At 41.7% G+C, this 22,043-nt stretch overlaps 1 protein-coding gene across 3 annotated transcripts in view; it reads left to right on the top strand.

Annotated features, from left to right (window-relative positions):
• The first annotated feature begins 5,239 nt into the window (after positions 1 to 5,239).
• The window catches only part of CRYBG3 (crystallin beta-gamma domain containing 3), a 120,084-nt gene continuing 103,280 nt past the window's right edge, over positions 5,240 to 22,043 (top strand). The window contains exon 1 of one of the 3 annotated variants that reach the window (XM_044940695.2): positions 5,240 to 5,597. In XM_044940695.2, the coding sequence (XP_044796630.2) occupies positions 5,449 to 5,597 (149 nt within the window). In that variant the 5' untranslated portion in view covers positions 5,240 to 5,448. The remainder of the gene's footprint in view (positions 5,598 to 22,043) is intronic. The other 2 variants (XM_044940690.2, XM_006074556.4) reach the window with 2 other exon arrangements.

Genomic DNA, 22,043 nt, shown 5'->3' on the forward strand with positions numbered 1-22,043 from the left:
CATGCTTGCATCCTTGTTGAAAGACTTCAGGGTCAGCACTTTGTTCTCATACTTTTGAGGAGTAATGTGCTTATGCTTTGGGAATGGTAGTTCAGTTACAGTGTGATGAACTTGAGCTTTTCTCACATATCAAATAAGCTATTGAATTGTACTCTTTTTGTAGAAGTCATGGTGGTCACAGGAAGCAGAGGAAGAGAATAAACTGACAGTTATCTCCTCTAGTGAGCCTTCATGGAAATTTCTAGACTAAGTTGGCATGTGTGCATACTAAGTTGCCTCAGTTGTGTCCAACTCTGTGAGACCCCCTGTACTGTAGCCTACCAGGCTCCACTGTCCATGGAATTCCCCAGGCAAGAATACTGGGTATGGGTTGCCATTTCCTCCTCCAGGAGATCTTCCCAACCCAGGGATCGAACCCATGTCTTATATGTCTCCTGCATTGGAGACTAAGTTGGGGTTCATCCTATGTATGCTCATAGAAGGACTTTCTCTATTCCTATCTGCTTTGCTCATCTGTTCACCCCATCAGACTTGCATCTTGAGGGAAAGCTCTTGGTCTTATCACTGTATCTCTAAGAATGAGTGTGTTTCTGATCCATAGTCAGCACTCAAGGACTAATCCAGGTTTTAAGGTACCTGAAGATTTTTGCAATTTCTCTTTAAAGAAAAATATTTAAAATTAAAAATAAAAATTAGATATAAAAGTGAATGAAAAAATAAATCATACAAATGACCAATTTTAAACGATTAATATTACAAATGTCACAGAGTCTAGAAAAACAGCATTTTTTCCATTATCTGCCTATTATACTTCTATAATATTTTTTCTTATATTTTTGTTAGTGTATTCATTCATATGACCTTTTCTAATATTTTCTATACATATAGTGGAAAGATAAAGTGTTTCCTTAAATTTGGATGAGCATACATATTGATAGAAAGGCTAGGTAAGCATACATTATATACTTAAATTTGGATGAGCATACGTATTGATAGAAAGGCTTAAATTTGGATGAGCATACGTATTGATAGAAAGGCTAGGTAGGCATACAACATTATATACCCACATACACACTCATTGTGGTATTGCTGTAAGTTTGTGCCCTACAAACAAATACTATCATAAGTTCTATTTTACATGATTTTCATTTAAAAGTTTACTGCATTTACAATTATAAAAATTGTATGCACTACATTATTTAACATATAACTGTTTTGAGAGAAATTACATCAATTAGAAGTGATTCTTTTAAGTTTTGTCTTCTGTTGCCTGAAATAGTTTTCCACAACTCACCTTTTGCTATTGTACATTTTGAATCTTGTTTCACCTCTACTACCCACACATTTTCAGTGTTAGAGGACTTAGGATATGTTTATGTCGCGATAGTGCCTCTGGTCCTGTATCTTAGGTGTAATGCTTGGTAAGTTGCCCAATGAACAAACTGAAATTAAAGCAGTAACAGCTATTTGGAGAAACTGACAACCATATAAATACATCCCACTAAAAATCCAAACTAAAATCCACACCACACATTTCCCAGCATGTCCTAAAGGGCCTCCAGTAACTCCAATACCAGCTGACTCTAGGAATAAGGTGATGGAGGGAAAATCCAAGTGGAAAGAGATTGTGGTCTTAATTGTGCAGTTTAAACATTTGCTTTTGTAAATTTCATAACCACCACCAAGTGATCACATTCCTGAACTCACCTTGGAAGAGACCATGCCAATGAGGTGCCTTGAAGCTTTGGTTTCATCAGCCTCACAGTAAATATGCTTCTAACATACTCATTAAATGAGGAACTGATCAGTTCTTGAAAGGTAAATAAATGAAAATTCAGGAGTCATTGATTTATGGCTCTAAGCTAATTTTCCTAGAGTTTGCAAAGCATTTGAATGAATGAATGCAAGTGTACCTGGTGCCCTGCCTCCATTGAGGCAAACTTTGTCTATGAAAAATTAGCTTAAAGCCATAAATCAATGACCCCTGAATTTTCATTTATTTACTTTTCAAGTACTGATCCATTCCCAGATGTCATCTGCTCTTACATTCTGAACTCATAATAATTTCTGAATACTGAGTTCTAAGATTGCATTAGGAAGTCTATAAAAAGGTTGAATTTTAGAGTTTTAAGGATCTTAGAGATTCTAATTTAGCACAGTCATCTTCATTTGTTCATTCAGTTTTTCTTGAAGACATTTAAAGAGTATCTATGGCAGAAGCATATTTACTGTGAAGCTGATGAAGCCAAAGCTTCAAGGCACCTCATTGGCATAGTCATTTCCAATGTGAATTCAGGAATGTGATCACTTGGTATATGGGGCTTCCCTAGTGGCTCAGATGGTAAGGAGTCTGCCTGCAGTGCAGGAGACCCAGGTTTGACCCCTGGGTTGGGAAGATCCCCTGGAGAAGGGAATGGCTACCCACCCCAGTATTCTTGTCTGGAGAATTCCATGAACAGAGGAGCCTGGTGGGCTATAGTCCATAGGGTCACAAAGAGTCTGACCCCACTGAGTGACTAACACTTTTTTTTTATATGTATATATATATGAATATATATATATATATATATATCTCATAGGTTTGTATTGGCCCAACTGTTTATTTTAGGGGTCTCTAATAACATTTATACTATCTTAAACCTTTGCAAGCTGTTTATTAATAGAGGGATTCTAGCTGGATGAACATTCTACTACCTCAACTATCACCACCAATACTATAGATAAATAGTTTCTAGATAAATGAAGTACTTTACCTGACATGATTCTGATGCCTTCTCCCACTGAGGATAGTGATTATTGAAAAAATATGACTAGCCCAGCTTTCCCCTTGAGGGCTATTTTTTTAGAGAAATTATTTTCTTAAATAGCATTATTAGATAAACCCATAAGTCAGTGATAAACTGTACTGGCCCCAATAAGATTTTCTCCCCAGAGAAATATCCTGAACAGTCCACCCTCTGGATAGGTAGTAGGGTGTAGGGCCTGCTTTGGTCATAGTACAAGGGCTAGACACATCTGGTAGCCATCTAGCATTCCTTTGGGGAGATTAATTCTCCAGGCCTTCAAGCTGGAGGGAACAACTGGCTTCCTACTCTTTTTGCTTTCATATTCTCTGGGCTTTCTGGCAAGCAGGCCTTTAATGGAGATTCCTCCCCAAAACAATAAGACTCAATTGGGAACTTTACTTGTCTTATTCTAGTTTATTTTTCTAGCTTTTTCCTCACAGGAGAAGGTTTTCAAAAGAGAAAGTGCTGGGCAATATTGAGGGATAGTCTGGGGTGAACCCAGCAGAAAGAATCTGTACTGATTTAACTCTGGTAGGTTAAACTGAGCCAGAACAAATTAAGGTGAGCGGCCTTGGTCTCCGCTCCAGTTGGTAGGGGTTAGAGTGCTTCTCGGAGGCAGCTACCTTTGTGGCAGGAAAGTTCAACAGCCCTCAGCTAATGCTGAAATGGGGCTTATGGACATCCTGTCTACCCATAAACAATCTTCTCCTCCAGGACTCCAGTCAGAGCAGGCCAACCTCAGGGTACCTTCCTTCCCCTCCCTCAAGTCAGAACTGCCTTGGACATTTCATTTTATCTCATTTACTTGTATAGAGTTTTTAGCGAACAGGTATAAGATAATCACTTTTATGACTTCTACACCCTCTCAGGGGCAGCTTGGTTTTAAAACAAACCACCTGGGGTGAATGGGCCCCTTGATATTTTCTCTACTAGCCACCAGGATATACAAAACTAAAAAAAAACAATCTATGCTACTATATTAGTGAAATAAGTCAGAAACAGAAGGACAAATACATATATTTGGATTCACTTATACTGATGAATCTAAAACAGTCAAATCCATAGAAGCAGCGTGGAAAGGGAGTTGCCAGGGGTTGGGGGAGGGAAAACAGGGCATTATTAATAAACAGGGTATTAGTCAAAGGGAAAGTTGAAGTTATGCAAGATGAGTAAATCTTTGAGTTCTACTTACAGCACAGTGCCTGTAGTTCACAGTACTGTATTATATACTTAAAACTTTGCTAAGAGGGCAGATCTTATGTCATAATTGTTTATAATAATAAGAGAGTGGGAGGAAAGTTCTGGAAGTCATGGATGGTTTTATAGCATAGATTGTGATGACAGTTTCATGGTGTATATTTATTTTCAGTCTCATCAAGTTGCATACATAAATTATTACAGCTTTTTGTATGTATAAAAAAAATAAAACTAAGAAAAGTCAAACGACTGTATTTAGACATGCTGCTGCTACTGCTGTTAAGTCGCTTCAGTCGTGTCCGACTCTGTGCGACCCCATAGACGGCAGCCCATCAGGCTCCCCCGTTCCTGGGATTTTCCAGGCAAGAACACTGGAGTAGGTTGCCATTTCCTTCTCCATTGCATGAAAGTGAAAAGTGAAAGTGAAGTCGCTCAGTCATGTCCGACTCTTAGCGACCCCATGGACTGCAGCCTAGCAGGCTCCTCCATCCATGGGATTTTCCAGGCAAGAGTACTAGAGTGGGGTGCCATTGCCTTCTCTGGTATTTAGACATAATTCAAAGTAAATCTTAAGGACCTTTTGGTTTCCAGATTTCAGTGACGTCTGTGTAATGACTACAAAATATTTGTTTCCCCATAGTTTGAATTATACTTGTTTTTGATCAGCGTCATTTTTGCAAGCGGGTTCGCCGGGGAGCAGTATGTATTAATAACACGGAGTGTGAGAAATATCAAAGCACATCTGGGTTAAGATAAGTTACCCCACAGACAGTAAGCCAGCCGAACCAGAAAGGACCTGTTGACAGACCAGAACCGATACTTACGGCGCCCTCAACTTCTGAGACTGGACCACGGGGTAGCTGCAACTTTTTCAGCCCTGGGAAACTGTTTAAGGAATTATTGTTCGTTAGCTGAAAGGCAGCCTAGGGCACTCTGGTACCGCAGTTTAGTTCATGAGTTTCTTTCAAACTTTAATTAATGAACTTGTTTCAAAAGTCTGAAAACCGTTCCTTGCACTGACTGGACGATAGAAAAACAAATCAGTTATAGAAAAAATTGAGAGAAAAGACAAATGGGCTGGCAGGCTGAGCTCTTTTGGGCTGGAAGCCCGGAGCCCGGCGTTGCGGGGTGGCGCGTCCCCCCGGATCTCAGGCCCATACTGAGAACGGGGACCGGCCAGAGGCGGCGGCCGGGCCCGGGCTCGGGGCGGAGCCGCGGCCTCTGGCTCCTCCTGGGGGCGGGCGGCCCGGGGGTGGAGGGAGGAGCCGCCTCAGAGCACGAGAAGGAGTAGTGCTGGCAGCCCTTCGCGCCCGCGCTTCTACCGCCCGGGATGGACTGAGCCGCGCCGGCCGCCCGCGCCGAGTCGCTCCTGCCCTCGCCGGGTCCCACGGCCCCGGACCGGGCTCCGGACACCGCCTCACGCGTTCCCAGCGGACGGCCTCGGACCGGCTGCCGCGCCGGGGAGATGTCCGGCGGCCGGAGAAGGGGCGGCGCCCCCTGGCATAGCTTTTCCCGATTCTTTGCTCCCCGAAGCCCTTCCCGGGACAAGGAAGAGGAAGAGGAGGAGAGGCCAGGGACAAGCCAGCCGCCCGCGCCGGGCCGGGACGCTGCCAGGTGGGAGCCGCGGGGGTCGTCGGGGGCCCCGCGCCGACTCAGGACGGGGGGTTCCTGGCCCCGGTGCCCGCAGCCGGCCGCTGTCGGCCAGGCTGAGCTCCTCACTTTCTGTTCTCCTTCTTCCATTGCTGAAGTTTTTTCCTTCTCTCTCAGTTCCCGCGCCGCATCACTTGGTCTGTAAATCCTGGTGAAGTCCGTGGCCAGCGGCCGGGCCAGCCCGCGGGGCGCTCAGCCCCCCATCTCCCGTCCCCGGACGCGGTTCGGTTCCAGTCCCACACTCGCGTCTGCTCTAAGTTCTCCGGCAGAAGCGAGTCCCCCGGCGTCCTGCCGGCGGTAATGAGAAAGAGTAGTGAGCCCAGCCGTCCGCCAGGGCGAGGAGGGCGCGATCCGAAAACCACTGCGATAGGAAAGGTAACGCTTTGGAGCGCCACCCGCTCGGCTGGGATTTTGCCGTCTTAATCGTAGCTTCTCAAAGTATTTTTTTTTTTTTAAGAATGATGATGCTGAGTTCCCAAGACCCCATCAAAATGTCAAACCGTTGCTAGTCTTATTTACCATTTCCTGACATTTAAATGATGCCACCCTTCTTTCCCAAATCTCGGAGAAAACATCTGCCTCAAGATCCCAGATGGATTCCAGAAACCTGGACTCGAGCTGTCTTGGTTTCTGTAATAATAAAAACGTGCCCCTTTTTTGCAGTTTTTTCTCCTTCCTCCACCTGCTGCTGTAAAATCGAGCTTTTTGAAAAATTCATGATTAATAAAAATACCTGTTCCGGAGTCTTTTCATCTGTCCTGAGGGAGGAAGAGGGGTTAAGTGATATACAACTCGCTGTTTAAAACTTTTGCTGGCTAGAGAGGCTTACTGCTGCCTCTTCCCCCACATTGCACTAGAAGATGACTCGTGATTGGAAGGACGGTCTCCTGAAAGCTGTGTTTACTTAGGTCGTTAAAGGCTTCCTGGAGAGCTTCAAAGAAAACTGGATAGGAAGCAGAACTGTAACTGATTGAGCTGCTTCCATCAGGATTCATTCCTGTCTTGTGATTGGATCCTGGGCGTTTATGTGTTCCTCAGTTTCCCTGCTTGTGAAGCATTTGCATTTATATGACCGTCTTAACAAAACTGCCACATCTTTCCAAGAAGGTTCCTATTACAACTAGAAGACTTCTTCTGTGAGACTTAGCTATTATTGCCCTCTTAAGAGAGAATTTAAAATTCAGACTTACATAGTAGTTAAAAATAGTTTTGAAGTCTGACAGGGCTCAACCAGAATGTCAGAACGCTGGTGTAGGCAGACAGCCCTTGGTGCCTGCCGTCACTGTAACAGCACTGACGATCTTGGATGATAATATGGAAACAGTATTGAAGAGAAACCTGAAGTAGACTCGGAACTAGCCTTGAGTCAGGATTAGAAGGGCCAATTTCATGTTCCTATCAGAATTGTCCTGAAAGCTTGCCGCCTCCCTGCCCTATTTTGGTTTTTTGGCCACTTCTCAAATCTAATCTCTTTTTCTTTCGGGTGCTAGCCACTCCCGCAACTTGTCTGTCTGCTTACCACTTCTCCATTCTCCTTATCTCCAGAGAGGCACAGACTGCCGCTTTTTGACAATCATAATTTTAATTGTGCTTATATGAACTCTAATTTTATCCTTCATCCGTTTTAGAACTTGCCAGATGTTAAGGGGATAGTGGATAATCTTTTGTGTGGGTGTTTTACCTTTTAAATGAGCTTAAATCTTTTCTTTTCAAGGACATAAACACAAAGCCTTTACTGAAAGTTTAATGAAACAAATGGAAACGCTTAGTAGTACCGAATGTGCTAGTAACACAACACCCTGGTGTTAACAAGATTGGAAACAGAATTGTGATTTGTCGCTGTGGTCTTATTTCAAAATGTAAGAGTATTTTGGCTGTTTCTTTTAGAGGCAGTAAAAACTCCTGGTTTTAGTGGGAGCCTGGTTTACCTTTTGTACTGGTGATTTTAGATGCAGGGGAGTCTGTTCAGACATGGGACTGGGTGTGATAGGAATGTAAAGATGACTGAGAAAAAGGCTGTTTCAAGGAACTGGGAGAAGCTGAGGAGACCACTTGAAAACAGCCATCCTAGTACCTATGACGTGTCTTGTTTAGTTGTTAAGTCATGTCCAACTCCTTGCAACCCCATGTAGCCTGCCAGGCTCCTCTGTCCATGGGATTTCCCAGGCAGGAACACTGGAGTGGGTTGCCATGGTGTGTCTGGCACATTACAATTAACAGAATACTTTAAAAAATACTACACCTGAGGTTGGACAGACATGTATGATCAGTATTCTAGTTTTGCTATAAAAAACAGCTAAAGAAACATTCCCAGAGTCACATAGCTACTTTTCAGTTAAAGAACAAGTTTGTGCAGTACCTGCAACTCAGAGGCCACTTAACATTTATTAAGGATTAATGTCTGCATCCTGACTTTTTCTTGTACTCGAAGTGCATTCTCTCAAACTTGAGTTGTACAGTCTCATTTTTTGCACTCCCAGTGTTGACTTACATGAGTTTCGTGATGTAACTTGTGTAGGTAAAAATACAAATGGGACATAAATTCCTTAAGAACAGAATTCCTTAACAATTCCTTAAGAACAGAATTGAAAATTAAACACAGACGTAACCACAAGACCAATAAAAATAAAATTTACAGCATTATCCTGGCAGCTGTTTTTTGGCTACTCACAAAATGCATATGGTACCAACTAGGAAAAAAACAAAGTTTTTGAGGAGTTGCCATGACTGTACCACTGTGTACCATGCCATGATTCAGGTTTTCCAATATTTCCCCACTTGAATCACAGGAAAACTTTTGCTTTTATGGTGTGCTGTAAGATATTTGGACATCATTTGCTGTGAACACGTCATTTATATACTGTATTCTCTGCTGCTCTCATTAACCTGCAGCAGTTAAAAGTCTGTTTGCATCAACACTGGTACGTATGTGAATTCAGGTGTTGGCAGTTGAATTGCTTGTTAATACTCTTTATCTTCGGTGGTTGACCACATCCAGAAAGTGCTTATATTAATTTGTTTTTAATTATATAGAAATGAAAACTGCAGTTGAATTCAATTCATGGCTGTAACGTTTAGCCCGGTTTATGAGTGTGCAATGAATGGGCTCAGCAAAAGTGATAGGGGAGAGCCAGGAGGGCTTCATGGGGGCGGTGGTTTTATCTGGGCCTTCAGGGCACTGATGGTGTTTTCCACAGGTAGAGAACCTAGCCAGGAAGATGGAAATAGGGGATGGATCTTCTAGGCTGAGCAAAGGCCTGGGATTATGATCTCTTGAGGGCTGTATACATCAGTGCGGGCAGTGTGAAAGAGGCGTTAAGACAATTAGATTTAGCACTGGGTCATAAAGAGTGTTTGGTCTCAATTTAGAGAATTTTTGTGAAGCCCCGTTCAACAGGTACTGCTAAACTGTGAAATTCAGAGGATACCTGCCTTCTAATTTTCCTTGCTTTGAGAAAACGATCTCTCAATTTTGTTTCTTTGCTGTATCACACATGATAGTGAGGCAAGAACAGCATTTATCAAAAGCCGACTGTGCACTCTTTGGGCTGGGTACTTTTACTTGTATCGTCTTTTTAAACATTACCCTCAGCCTGGAATGTTGGTATGCTTAAAATTCTGACAACTGAGGAAACTGAGGATAAGATAATTCCCAGAGGTGGCATCTTGGAAGGAACAATTCTTTGCTGAACTGGACTCTCCTGTCCTTTGCAGGACATTTGGCATCTGTGGCCCTGCCCACTAATTACCAGGAGCATCCTGCAGTCACTGGGAGAACCCAGAACACCTTCCCCAAGGTGGGCGGGAGGGAGAGCACTCCCAGGGGAGAACAATTTATCCCAAATCATAACTGGGATAAGTTTCAGGGGTGAGATTTGAGACTGGGTCTCTCTGACTCAGAAACTCTGATTCTTTTTCCACACCATCTTGCCCACCAACCTTCTGAACTGTGCTCCTTCAAAATACATCTGAATATGTAATTTAGTTGGACCTTTCCTTCCTTTGTTCCAGAATGGGTAACAGTGTGGCCTGTTTCACATATACTCTTTTTGACTGTTCCTTTGAGTGTCCCAGTGTAGTGCCATTGATAGAAGGTAAGACAGGATCACTAGACCCAAGGAGCAGGGGCTGTGTCTCATTTATCTTTTTGTCCTCTGTACCTAGCTCAGGTGAGGGAGTGAATCTCTGTTGATGGATCATTAAAACGCTTATTAGTGGCTTTTCACGAATACACTTTTCACTAAAACACTTATTAGTGGCTTTTCACAGGGTAATACCCTCCTGCCCTTAAAGTGGGCATTTTTGAGACATGGTAGGGGATGGGTACCATAAAGTTCTCTAGAGAGTGTTTGGCTCTTGATTTAAAGTTCAGAGAATATTTGCTTTTCACTATGGCTGAGTGTGGCTGATAAATGGGTTGAGCCATGATACTAGTGTGCTGAAGTGTAGGAGATAGTTTCATCAAATGTTAATAGTGCCTCTGATACCAGCTGTTAAGTTAAATGTTGACCACGGCATCATTTATGTAAGAAAAAGGAGTTTTGTGCTCTGAATTTTCATGGTGATTACATTTCAAATAGTGATTTGAAAGCACTGTATAAAATAATCAGTAATAGTTTGGTGGCATAAGATACCTATGTTGTGTTGAAGGGCATCATCTGAGGCTCATGCCTGCAGCAACAAAGATGACTGGAAAATTCCAGAAGTCCTCAGCTGTGAGTATTTTGTGAGAATCTTGAGCTTCCAGGTTAATGGAAAACACAGAACCTACTTTTGGCAGTGAAGTAGAAATATAGACTGTTTTAGAGTATTGAAACCATACTTTTCTTCAAGTGAGAATCTGTCTTTTGGGTTTAACAGGGTGTCTGCCAGATGTCTAACTTGAGGATTCTGTTTCTTGCTGAGGACATTTCCTTGAAAACTAACTCGATTGTACACTCTAAATGTATGTTGAATTGCAAGTGTACCTCAAATTGATCTGCAATAAACTTAATCACAACTTCTAATTTTTTTGAAGCAAACATTTCATCTCAGTGGAGAATATGTAAAAAAGGGTAATAGTGAATTTTATAAAGAAGAAAACAATTTTCCTTCAAAGTATTACCAGAGTTCTGATGAAGTACACTCGTGTGCAGATATACCAAAAATGCCAGTGCAGCTATGATAACTAGAAAACAGATTGACGTACATTCAAACTCGGGAAGGTAATCCAGACTGTCTACTGAAGAGAGAGGATTAGCATGAAATAAAAGTTCAAGAAGTCATGTTTCTCTTGAGCCTGTCCGTTCCAGAAATTTGACTGCTATGTGTTGAGTATGTTGCTAAGGTGTGGGATACAAAGATGAATAAAAGACTGAAACTGCCCTCAAATAGCTCGTAAATTAGTGGAGGAGATAAACCTGCACGTCTCTGTTTTCCAGATGAACTCATGATAAGCCAAATGTGCATTTGGTATGTGTGACTTGTGTGGTTCAGAACACACTCACTGTTTCATGAGTGTCACACATTGCATGAGGACTTTGAACGGGCTTTCAAAGTATCTTCTCACTCTCTTCTCTCTAAGCATGGTTTGATGAGCATCCTTTGCCGAGGCAGACTCGTGGGGAGATGGGGTAGGAGCTGTACCAGCAGGGTGAGTGGACATGATTTCCCTTGGTCCCTCCTGCTGCTCCTTGACCCAGCAAGTCTTAGATGCAGGCAGAAAAGCACATTCTTGCAAAAAATCAGCATTCCAAGTGAGTGGACATCCTTATACAGAATGGTTGGGTGTTGACAGAGAAACAAATTGGTTTTGTGACTAGAAATAATTCGTTGTGTGGCAGTCATGAATGCCAAGTACTGGTACGGCTCCAGCAGGGTTATCCCTCAGTGTTTAACCCCTGGGGGTATTTAACTGGAAATATGCCAAAGCAGTGAAACAACTAAAGTTTGCTTTAGTTGTTTAGTCAAGTGTTCCTTTGTGCCTGACAGATTAGTGACAACAAAACTAAACCATCCTTAATTGAGGCCCTAGTAAGATCCAAGCCCTGTGCTTGGGGCTTTCAACCTATACAACCACCTAATACTCAGAGCAACCTTATGAGACAGGAATCTTTACTCCCTTTTACAGACACATAATTTAAGGCTTGGAGAGGTCCAGTAGCTAATCAAAAGTCTCACAAATCTTGTGGTAGAGTGAGGAGTCATCCTCCTTCCTGAATTCAAAACCTACAGCATTCTGTGACTGCTGCTTCTGCTCAACTTGGGAAGAAGACCCAAACAGAAGGCAGGGTTTAGAAAATGTTTTGAGTGCAGATAAGACCATGGCCTGCAGATGGCCTGGGTCAGTGCTCAGTACAATAAAGAATTGATGCTCCTGGCATTTGAGAGAGGAAATTATATATACTTTATACATTTATATTTAAACACATAAAAAGGGTTAGTCTCCTAAAAAGATAAAAATTAAGCCTATAGCAAGGTACCATATTCCACCTGTCTGATAATCAAAACTTGAGTTCAGTGTAGGTATACAGGAGCTCTGGTATACTGCTAGCGGGAGTGTAAATCGAGACACCATTTTGGAGGGAAATTTGATGAACTCTATCAACATCATACCTTCACATACCCTGATTTAACAGTTCCCTTTTAGAAATTCCACTGGATGTATACAGCTTGCAAAACAAGCCCAAAGTTGACACTACAAATTTAGTCATTGCAGTGTTGTTTTAATTAGCAAGAGATGAAGATTAAAATGAAGTCTTATCAATAGTGGACTAATTGGTAGATCACCATGTATCCATGTAGTGGACTATTATGTGGCTGTCAAAAAGAATGATAAAGCTTTTTGTATACTGATAAGAAAAATACATTTAAAAATCTTTGTAAAACAAGATACAAACCACTGTGTATAGTATGCTCCCATTTGCATTTGAAAATGGGGGAGTATGGAAAAAGTCTGTTCCCACTGTTGTGTTAACTATTTGGGAAGGATGAGAGACTGGGTGAAGGAATGAGGAATAGGAGGGAGACTTCTTCATTTTAGACCTTTTTATACTTAAAAAATTATATGAATTACCTATTTCAGAAAACTGGTTATGACCTAGTGAATACCTTTGTATAAAAGAGGATAAAAGAATTTATGATCCTGTGTTGGCAAAAATTCTCCAAAGGAAAAATGAACTCCATTCACTTGTTCAAATGAGAAAAGTTACGATCGAGGCTACAAATAAATGGAATGTTTATAATGCCAAATAATTGAATATTTAGATACTTTCTGCAGGTATGAGGGAGGTATATGTATTTTTAATCTGCAACGTGAAACTGGGTAGAGTTAATAGAGCCTCAAAAATACCAACTCATTTTTGTGAGATCACCTGAATCATCACTTCGAGTAGCCATGTGACTCTGAGCCAAAATATTCTCTCAGTCTTTGATTATAAAGGAAAGGAGATGGCCCTCATAGCTAAGGTCTCTTCCAGCTTTAGAATGCCAGCCAAAACTCCGTAGGGTAACAGGTGTATGCAGGATAGGTTAGGAAGACTTTTGTTTTACTGGAAAGATCACATGAAAATGCTTTGGGTATTTCCTCTGTGTGTTCCTAACATTTTCATCGTTTGATTTGAAAAGCTCACCAATGTTTTTAACAAGAATCCCTTTGGTACCACTCATGCCAGGCGCTGTGCTAACCTCTGGGAATCCAGTGCAGCATGGCATTGGTTCAAAACACTCCTGCAGTTTTTGTGGGGAAGGCAGACATAGCACAAATCTTCCTTCCCTTCTTAAAATAAGTACCAGCGTGTCTCACGGGCTGTGGAGTATTTGACAGGGGTGGCCCACTCTTAGAGGAAACTGTTTTAATCTCCTTCAGTCTGTTCCTTCTGATCTTTCTGTACATGTGTCTATTTACTATTCTTGATTTGTAAACTTTAGACAATCTATATTGGTTTCTGGTGATGGTAGATGAGGATTGAGCTATTTTATATCTCTTTCCACTTCTCTTCATTCAGCCAAAATAAGTGTTATAATTAGGGGATTAAATCAAAAGTCAACTTTTCCATGTATATAAAATACAGCTGTTTAGAATAGCACAACATACTTTTGAAGGAGCATCATCCCCTTTTAAAGGACACCTCTTATATGTCCTTTATGATAAATAGCGCAAATGACAGAAAAGACGTGAAAATGGTATTTGAATGCTCTCATGAGTACTCATTTTATGTGATAGCTACATGATATGTTAGAAATTTCTGCTTTACTCTTTATATTAAAATTTATACAAAATATGGATATGACCTGCAGGTCATAATTTTTTTTCTGTAACTGCTGTGCTTATAACAAGGAATGAAATTCTTTGAATTTTATATTTTGGTAACTGGGAACAGGTAGCGTGAGATGTAAACTCTTAACCTTTTATCGTCTTTGCTGTCAAAGTACTAAAAAACATACTCTGGCTGGACAGGTGTTCTTGCCTGGAGAATCCCAGGGACCGGGGAGCCTGGTGGGCTGCCGTCTATGGGGTCGCACAGAGTCGGACACGACTGATGTGACTTAGCAGCAGCAGCAGCAGCTGGACAGCTGGCATTGTGCTATATTAATCAAAGCCGAAAATGTGTGTGGTAATCAGTTTAATTGTTCCATTGTTCTATTAGAGGTAGGTAAATAAGATCTTATTTGGGAATGTTACATTTATTATGATACGAAGAAATTGCTATTATGTACTATTTGTACTATTAGTATTTAGCTGTTTGTCTTCTCTAGGTTCATTGCTTGCATTTTTTCACTGACTTGTTTTTACTTGCCTTTTAGAATCAACTACAATACTTTGGGATTTTTGTTTGTTTGTTTGTTTTGCTTGCCTTTGAATAGTAATATACACTCTTCTAAAACAGGTATGAAATTAAAGAAAAATCAAAAAGAAAAAAAAGCACAACTCATACATAACCACCCAGAGACAAGTTCTGCTAGATCACTTCTGATACGCGTGTCTACATGTATACATATTTTTAGAAAAAGTGAAAGTCTTCTTCAGGATTTTGAAACTTGATTTTTTTTCCCCACTTAACATTGGTGCTTTATCATTTTATACAATAGTACATATACTCTTAGAAATAATTAAAATAATTTAATTTTAATCTTTTGGAAGATCTTAGATGGGTCATCACTTTTCAGAATCTAGTGTGAATGTCTTAATGTGTCTCTGTTTACAGAGGGTTTGTATTCTGATGGGAAAGTTATATAGATTTATATATAATGTGCTTTGTAGTAAAATAAAGTGAGATGAGGGAAGAGGACGTGACAGAAGTAGTGAGTGTGGAGTAAGGTATAGAGAGGATGCTCGTGAGGCCTGTCTGCTGGGTGACACCTGACCCAAGACCTACATGATACTTGAATTAATGTGAATGAATGTTAATCGTTCAGTGATGTCCAACTTTATGTGACCCCATGGACTGTGGCCCACCAGGCTCTTCTGTCCATGGGATTTCCCAGGCAAGAATATTGGAGTGGATTGCCATTTCCTTCTCCAGGAAATCTTCTTGGAAGATCAGGAAATGAGCAAATCAGAGCAAAGGACTTTCCAGGCAGAGGGAAAAGCCTGTTTCAAGATCCTGGGGCAGGCTCATGTTGGCACAGGTGTCAGAACAGGCAGAGACAACAGAATGGAAAGGAGCCAGGGGCCAGATGAGGTCAGCCTTGGTCAGGAGTTGAGATGATAAGATTACTTTTTAAGAAAACTATCACTTGAGCATGGGTTTGTATGTGCGTATATATTTGTATCCTCTTAAGTAGTTTTTCAGCTTGTTGGTCTCGGAAGACTTGACAGAGGAGGAACGGCCTGAGTTGGAGGTGAGGTCAACCTTGGTCAGCCACTGGGAAGGTCCAGGCTCACCTGTTCTGGGGTCTCCAGAGCTCCTCTCTCAGGTGGTGTGTCAAGTGGTACACGAATGAGTGTCCCATTCTAGACTGCAGCTAGAGTACTGCTTTGAGTTCATGTCACAGCAAAAGATCAGGGTATTGATCCTTGTGAGGTTGGTCACAACTGTTCAGAATCTGAGGGGTTTGAGGAAGAGGACTTTGGGAGAATACAGCAGTTGCTGATGTCACGTGTAGTTGGACAGCTCAGGTCATGTCAAACTGCCTGAGATTCTCACTTTGTAGCCTGTGATTGAACTGTAATTATGGCTCTCATTTTGGGAGCAAGTGATAGGAACAGGAAGTAAATCAGCTTCCAGGTAGATAGAAAAAATAGGAGAGGGTTGACATTATGGGGAAAGAACTGTCAGAAGCTCTAAGACTGCAAAGCCATGGAGCTTCATGATCATATGTATTACTCTCCTCCCTGCTCCTAGTTTCTCTCCAAAGAGGTCTGACGTTGAGACACCAGATGTTTGGGCTAAAATGCATGCTGTTTGACTGTCTTAAAAGTGCAGCTTTTACTTACCTTTTAATTTGAAACCCAGAAATAGCCATAACCACCTGTTTTATATTCTGCTAATGGTCATTAAAAAAAATACAAGTACTACTCTACTGCTGGCAGTCGCTGTTTATGAATGGACAGTTTTCCAGATGGTTGTTTGGAAATTGTCAGTGTGGAACTCTGTTTTTATCCCTGCAGAAGCAGGGTTGGAGATGCTGGGTAGGGCTCCAGGCCAGTAGATAAAAGTCAGTTTAATCTGTAATGTACTGTACCTTCAGTTGGGCTTCTCTGGTGGCTCAGACAGTGAAGAATCTGCCTGCAGTGCGGGAGATCTGGGTTCAGTGCCAAGGTTGGGAAAATCTCCTGGAGGACGGCATGGCAACCCACTCTAGTATTCTTGCCTGGAGAATCCCCATGGATAGAGGAGCCTAACAGGCTATAATCTGTGGGGTCACAAAGAGTCGGACACGACTGAGCAACTAACCACAACCACACAGTACCTTCAGTACAACAATGAGCAAAGAGAACTCTAGAGCTTGTCTAGTGAAGATGTTTCAAGAAAAGATCCCCAAGGTAATGTAGGTGCCCCATGGCATGAGCAGGCCCTTTGGAGGGTATGGGGGTAAAGTTCAACCTATATTTCAGCACTTGAGTGGCCATGAGAGGGAGAAATCCAAGGGAATAGAGAACAGGCCCCGTGGTGGCCTCAGTCACTTTGAAGTCAGGGACAGTAGAAGCTCTGTCTCCTTGTTGTCACGCCCTAATATTTTAACTGAATTGGTTTCTTGATCACAGTCTTTCTCTTTCTTTACCACAAAAGCTTCAAGATTCATCTGCCTTTTCTTCTTTCTACTCACTCTGCTTATTGGAGGGTCATATGTGATTTTAGATCTGGCAGAGGGCTGGTCTGATCCTTTCAATGTACGTGTTTGAAAAAGGAAAATCCGTAAAGGGGCATTTTGACTGAAGAGCCATCCCTGAAACAGATCCCTGTCCATTTCGAGTTTTTGCAGAGCTTTTCGCTTCTGGTAACAGCAAGAAACAGAGTAGGATGGGAAGAGATCCCCTCCTTGTTCCACAGTCTTTTTCATTTAGTCCTCCAAGGAGGACTGCCAGAACTAGCAGGGTTTTATGTTAGTGAGGGAAGAGAGAAACAGATTAACCTGTATTCTCATTCCCTGTCCTCAGCTATATTGCTGGTACTGTAGACCGCCCCTTCTAGGATGAAAGTGAAAACCTAGAGTGGGAAAGAGAGGAGGCAGAGAAGAGAAGTCCTCAGCACAGGCCCCTAGGAATGGTGGCAAGTTCCTGGGGGTAGTGGGTTGGGGGACCTGCTTATGGATCAGGCCATGCCCAAACCAGGCATGTGTGTTCCATCACTCAGTCATGTCCAACTCTCTGCAGACACATGGACTGTAGCCCATCAAGCTCCTCTGTCCTTGGGATTTCCCAGGGAAGAATGTTGGAGTGGATTTCTGGTTCCTTCTCCAGGGGAATTGTCCTTACCCAAGGATCAAACCTGTGTCTCCTGCACTGCAGGAGGATTCTTTACCCGCTGAGCCACTGGGGAAGCCCCAAACAAGGCACCACCTTCTATTGAAGTCACCTTGAGTTTGTGAATGCTCAGAATTATGGCCATGATGTTACCAGTACCAGAGATTGCCTCCTTTCTGGAAATAGCAAGAAATCACAGACTCGGGAATCCACTGAAAAGTGGGCTGGCCTTTGGAAGACAGTTATGGAAGCTGTATTCAGTTCTTCAATACTTCCAGATTTTTCTGATGCAGCCACCATAACGGTGTGTGAGAGAAACGGCAGAGTAAGAGGTGGTACTCAGCTGCCTTGTTGCAGGAGGGGGAGGAGTGAAGAACTTTGTCTTCCTCATGCTGCCTCCACCCACATCCGTTCCTGCATGACTATCCAGTGACCGTCTAGGAAGGGGCATTCTCACCCCTTGAGGGACTGACTCTGGAAGAGGCTGAGCAGTATCCCTTGGGTTTCAGTCTGTGGTAAACACTCAAAGAGGGGATTTTTTTTCCCGTCCCGCTGGACTTTGCATACCCTGCATGCTCATTCAGGCAACAGCTCTTCACTGGGACCATCTCTGCTGAACATCAGTGTTAGAAAATGGGCGCTATTTCACAGGAGTGAGCTTTCAAAATAATTGATACCTATCCTTTAATTATCACCATATAACACATTTAAATAATGGATATCCCTCCAACCAGATCATTCTTTTCTCTGTGCAACGCTCAGTTGCTGGTTTCAGCTCAGTAAAGAGGCTCTCACGCTGTTGTTTATCAAGAACATGACCAGAGGACGGCCTGCATCTGAACAACCCAGGGAAGGGGGCGCCGGTTGTGGAAAATGTGGATTCCTGGGCCCCACTCCAGCTGGAATCCTTGACTGTCAGGCCCCCACATCTGTTTAATAAACAACTGTGCAGGTGATTATGGTGCCTCTAGAGAGGGATTCTTAGGGAAAGAGGACCAGGGCATTGTCTGGTGTGTTCACTGCTTGTTTCCTAGTATGTACCGAGAACAGCGTCTGGCACCTAAAAAGTGCAAGGACATGTCTGGTGACTGAGTTCTTGGACCTAGTTTTCTCCTCCTTACTTTCTGTGAGTTGGGGAATCTTGTTAGAATTTGATTAAAAGTAATAGTGTAAGATATTTTAAGTGAGAGGATAGGGGCTCTCTGTGTAAATTATTTGAGCTTTAGAATGTAAAAATGCCTTCTTTTTTTATGGCCCAGGGGGTTTGTTTTATTTTATGCCTGGCATAAAATAAGTGGATTTTTAATGGCTATACATTGGATTCCTGGTTTTCAGCTATGGTCTAAATAAGGCTGCATCAAAAATGAGGAGCTTCTGTGTCACTTTGACCTTGACGCTTATCTAGATTTAATTTCCCAAGTTGTGTTATCTAAGTTAGATGAGGATGTTAAAATTCAAGGTAGTCTTATTTGTGCCCACGTGTGATCATGATGCCTGCCCCCTCACCCCCTCCCTTGAGCAGAATGTGTACTTTCTAAAAATACTGCTATTGAAATACTCCCAGGTCCCAAAGGGGATTAAATTGTGAGAGAACAATAGGAAAGGCTTGTCTTTCTTAAGGTTTGAGATCATCTGAATTTGAAAAGTTTTTCTTTCTCTTGTATTTTATTTTTGAGTCTGAGAGTACCAGTCCAAGCCTTTTGAGACTTTTCTGTTAATATTTCTTCTTTTCCTTTTCTTTCTTTCTTTTTCTTCTTTTTAAAATCTAGGCTGACATCTAAATATACAATGTTTCAAGTATCTTTATGAATCCTGTCCTAATTTTTGTGTGTTTGGTTTATAAGTCAGTTGAAAATACCTCTGTTCCTACTGAGTAATCGTCTCCCAGCCCAACTTCTCTCTTTTATATCTTTTGAGAAAAATTGTTGCTGGATGAGAGTGGATGGTACATTCTTTCAAGAGACTTACATACTAGTGTGTCATTAAGGAAAAAGGACTACTGTGTATTATTATATTGTTCTTAATGGCACAGTGTTTTCTGATTATGCACACACAAACAGAATGTTTGATAGCAGTTATTTTTACAGTCCATCTGACAAACCATACTTGAGTGCCTTCACAATGCCAAGCGCGATGCTAGGCTTTGGGATACAGCCATGAATGATACGGTCCCTGGGTTATATGAGTTCAAATCTAGTTAGACAAATGGACAACCAGCCAGCCATTATGGTAATTACTGGCAGGAATGTATGAGGGGTATCACTCTGTGCAGTGGGGGCACAAAAATTACAGGTTAACATAGAAATCAATTGGGAAGGATTAGGAGTTGGACAGGGTGGGGAAGGGTGTTGCAGGCAGGAGGAGAAAGTAGTGTGCTGGTATGTGAATTTGGTGTGTTCTGAGAATGGGTTCTAGGTGACAGGTATGTCTGCAACCAGGTCATGAAGAACTTTCTATAGTTACACTAAGGACTCTTCATTTCATTCATCAGCTGATGGAGAATCACTGAAGGAGTTTTTGAGCAGAAGAGTATCATGGTCAGATTAATGATCACTGTGTCTAAGAAGAATGGATTGAACCAGAGCCATCCGGAGGATGTCAGAGACGAATGGAGAAGGGATTCCAGACATCTAGGAAGGACATGGGGAAAGCTTTAACTGAAGCACTGATTTTTCTACTTAATCCAGAATTTTAAAATGTTGTTTGTTTTAAAACTTGACACATTTTAAAATTTTGGTTTAGCCATAAGATTCATGAAAGATAAACCTTAGGATATAAATTTCAACAAGTTTTACAAAGTGTCAAGTATTAACTGCTCTTGGTGATTTCAGTTTTAAATTCTTCAGTTGTTTGCGCAATGCAGAATGCTTATGTTCTGACTTAAAACTTTTTTTTTTTTTTTTGGCATTTTGTGTGTGTTTACAGTGTGGAAATAATTATAGCTACTTGAAAATCCTAACTTCTGCCTTAAATCCCATGGACCCTCAGCTGCATTTTCTGCAGAGCTTTTGTACTGGGAAAGACACTTTTTACTGTTTTCATATACAATTTCAGTAAGGCAGTGAGCTTATAGTGTTAGTCGTTCAGTCATGTCCGACTCTCTGTGACCCCAGGGGCTGAAGCTTGCCAGGCTCTTCTGTCCACGGAATTCTCCAGGCATGAATACTGAAGTGAGTTGCCATTTCATTCTCCAAGCTTATAGAATACCCTGTGAACGCTCTAAATAAATATACTTTCAGAAATCTTGAACTAGGATACTAAATTGTCTATTATATATTTAGACAGATTATATTTAGAAATTAACTAGATTCAAAATAGACTGTAGTTAGAAAATACACTTATCAAATCACCAAGGTTAGTAGTATTCATGGTTATACCCCAAATGTTTATATGATGCTATTTTTATGTGTATTTTGCCAGTCTTTTTTTTATTTGAGCTTAGATAGACAAGTATTGACATTTAATTTAAAAAAAACTGAATTATAAATAACCTTGTGGCAAAAGATAAGCCTAGTAAAACAGGAAAAAACAAAGATAACCCACTCACATTTAAAATGTTAACCATTTAAGACATTATTTTATAGACATGTCCATGTATATGGGTTACAATTCTGACTTGTACATTTTTTTTTCTACTTTGTCCCTATTTTTCCCTATGGAGTTTTCATATGTTAAACATATAGCTTATGTATTTATTTACATGCTTAATTTTTCTTACTGGCATTTGAGCATGGCCGTATCTTTTCTGTCCTTGTATTCCTGCATAGAGTCTGAGACTGAATGAAATTTGAATCCATTGTATTTTCCAGGTGTTCATCATCTATTTTTTCCTTCTTTTTTTTTTAAATCATTGTCATTTGTTGCCTGGATAGGCTGCTCAATTGTACTGGATTGTATGGATAGAAAATCTTAAGTAGCACAAATAGTGTCCTTGCTTAGTATCCTAATGGGAGCTGTGGAACCCCCCTTCCCATTCCCTCTCCTGCCAGTCACCACGATTCCATCCATGTGTTTTTCCCCACCCATCCATTCTCCTGCCTGAAGGCTTCCCAGTGCTAACAGAACAAAGGTCACATTCTGTGATGGGTCAGACAGGTTCTTCTTGGTCTGGCATCTACTAACCTCTGTTCTCATTCTCATCTCTAGCAGGATTATTGCTGCCTGTCACAAGATCCTGTGCTTCAGTCTTATCTTAAAAACAAACAAGCAGAACTCGGTGGTGGTGGTTTAGTCGCTAAGTCCTGTCCAGCTCTTGCGACCCCATGGACTGTAGTCTGCCAGGCTCCTCTGTCCATGGGATTCTCCAGGCGAGAATACTAGAATGGGTTGCCATTTCCTTCTCCAGAGGATCGTCCCAATCCAGGAATCGAACCCACATCTCCTGCATTGCAGGCATATTCTTTATCGACTGAGCTACCCCCCAAATACTGTATCATTATCAACCCCTGCCTTTGTACCTCCTACATGGGCACTTGACTGAGCGGGCAGAGTCTCTGCCTCTTGCTTCCTCTGTGCTCCGTGCC

This window comes from Bubalus bubalis, chromosome 1 (assembly GCF_019923935.1).
Source record: "Bubalus bubalis isolate 160015118507 breed Murrah chromosome 1, NDDB_SH_1, whole genome shotgun sequence".
Classification (NCBI taxonomy): Eukaryota; Metazoa; Chordata; class Mammalia; order Artiodactyla; family Bovidae; genus Bubalus; species Bubalus bubalis.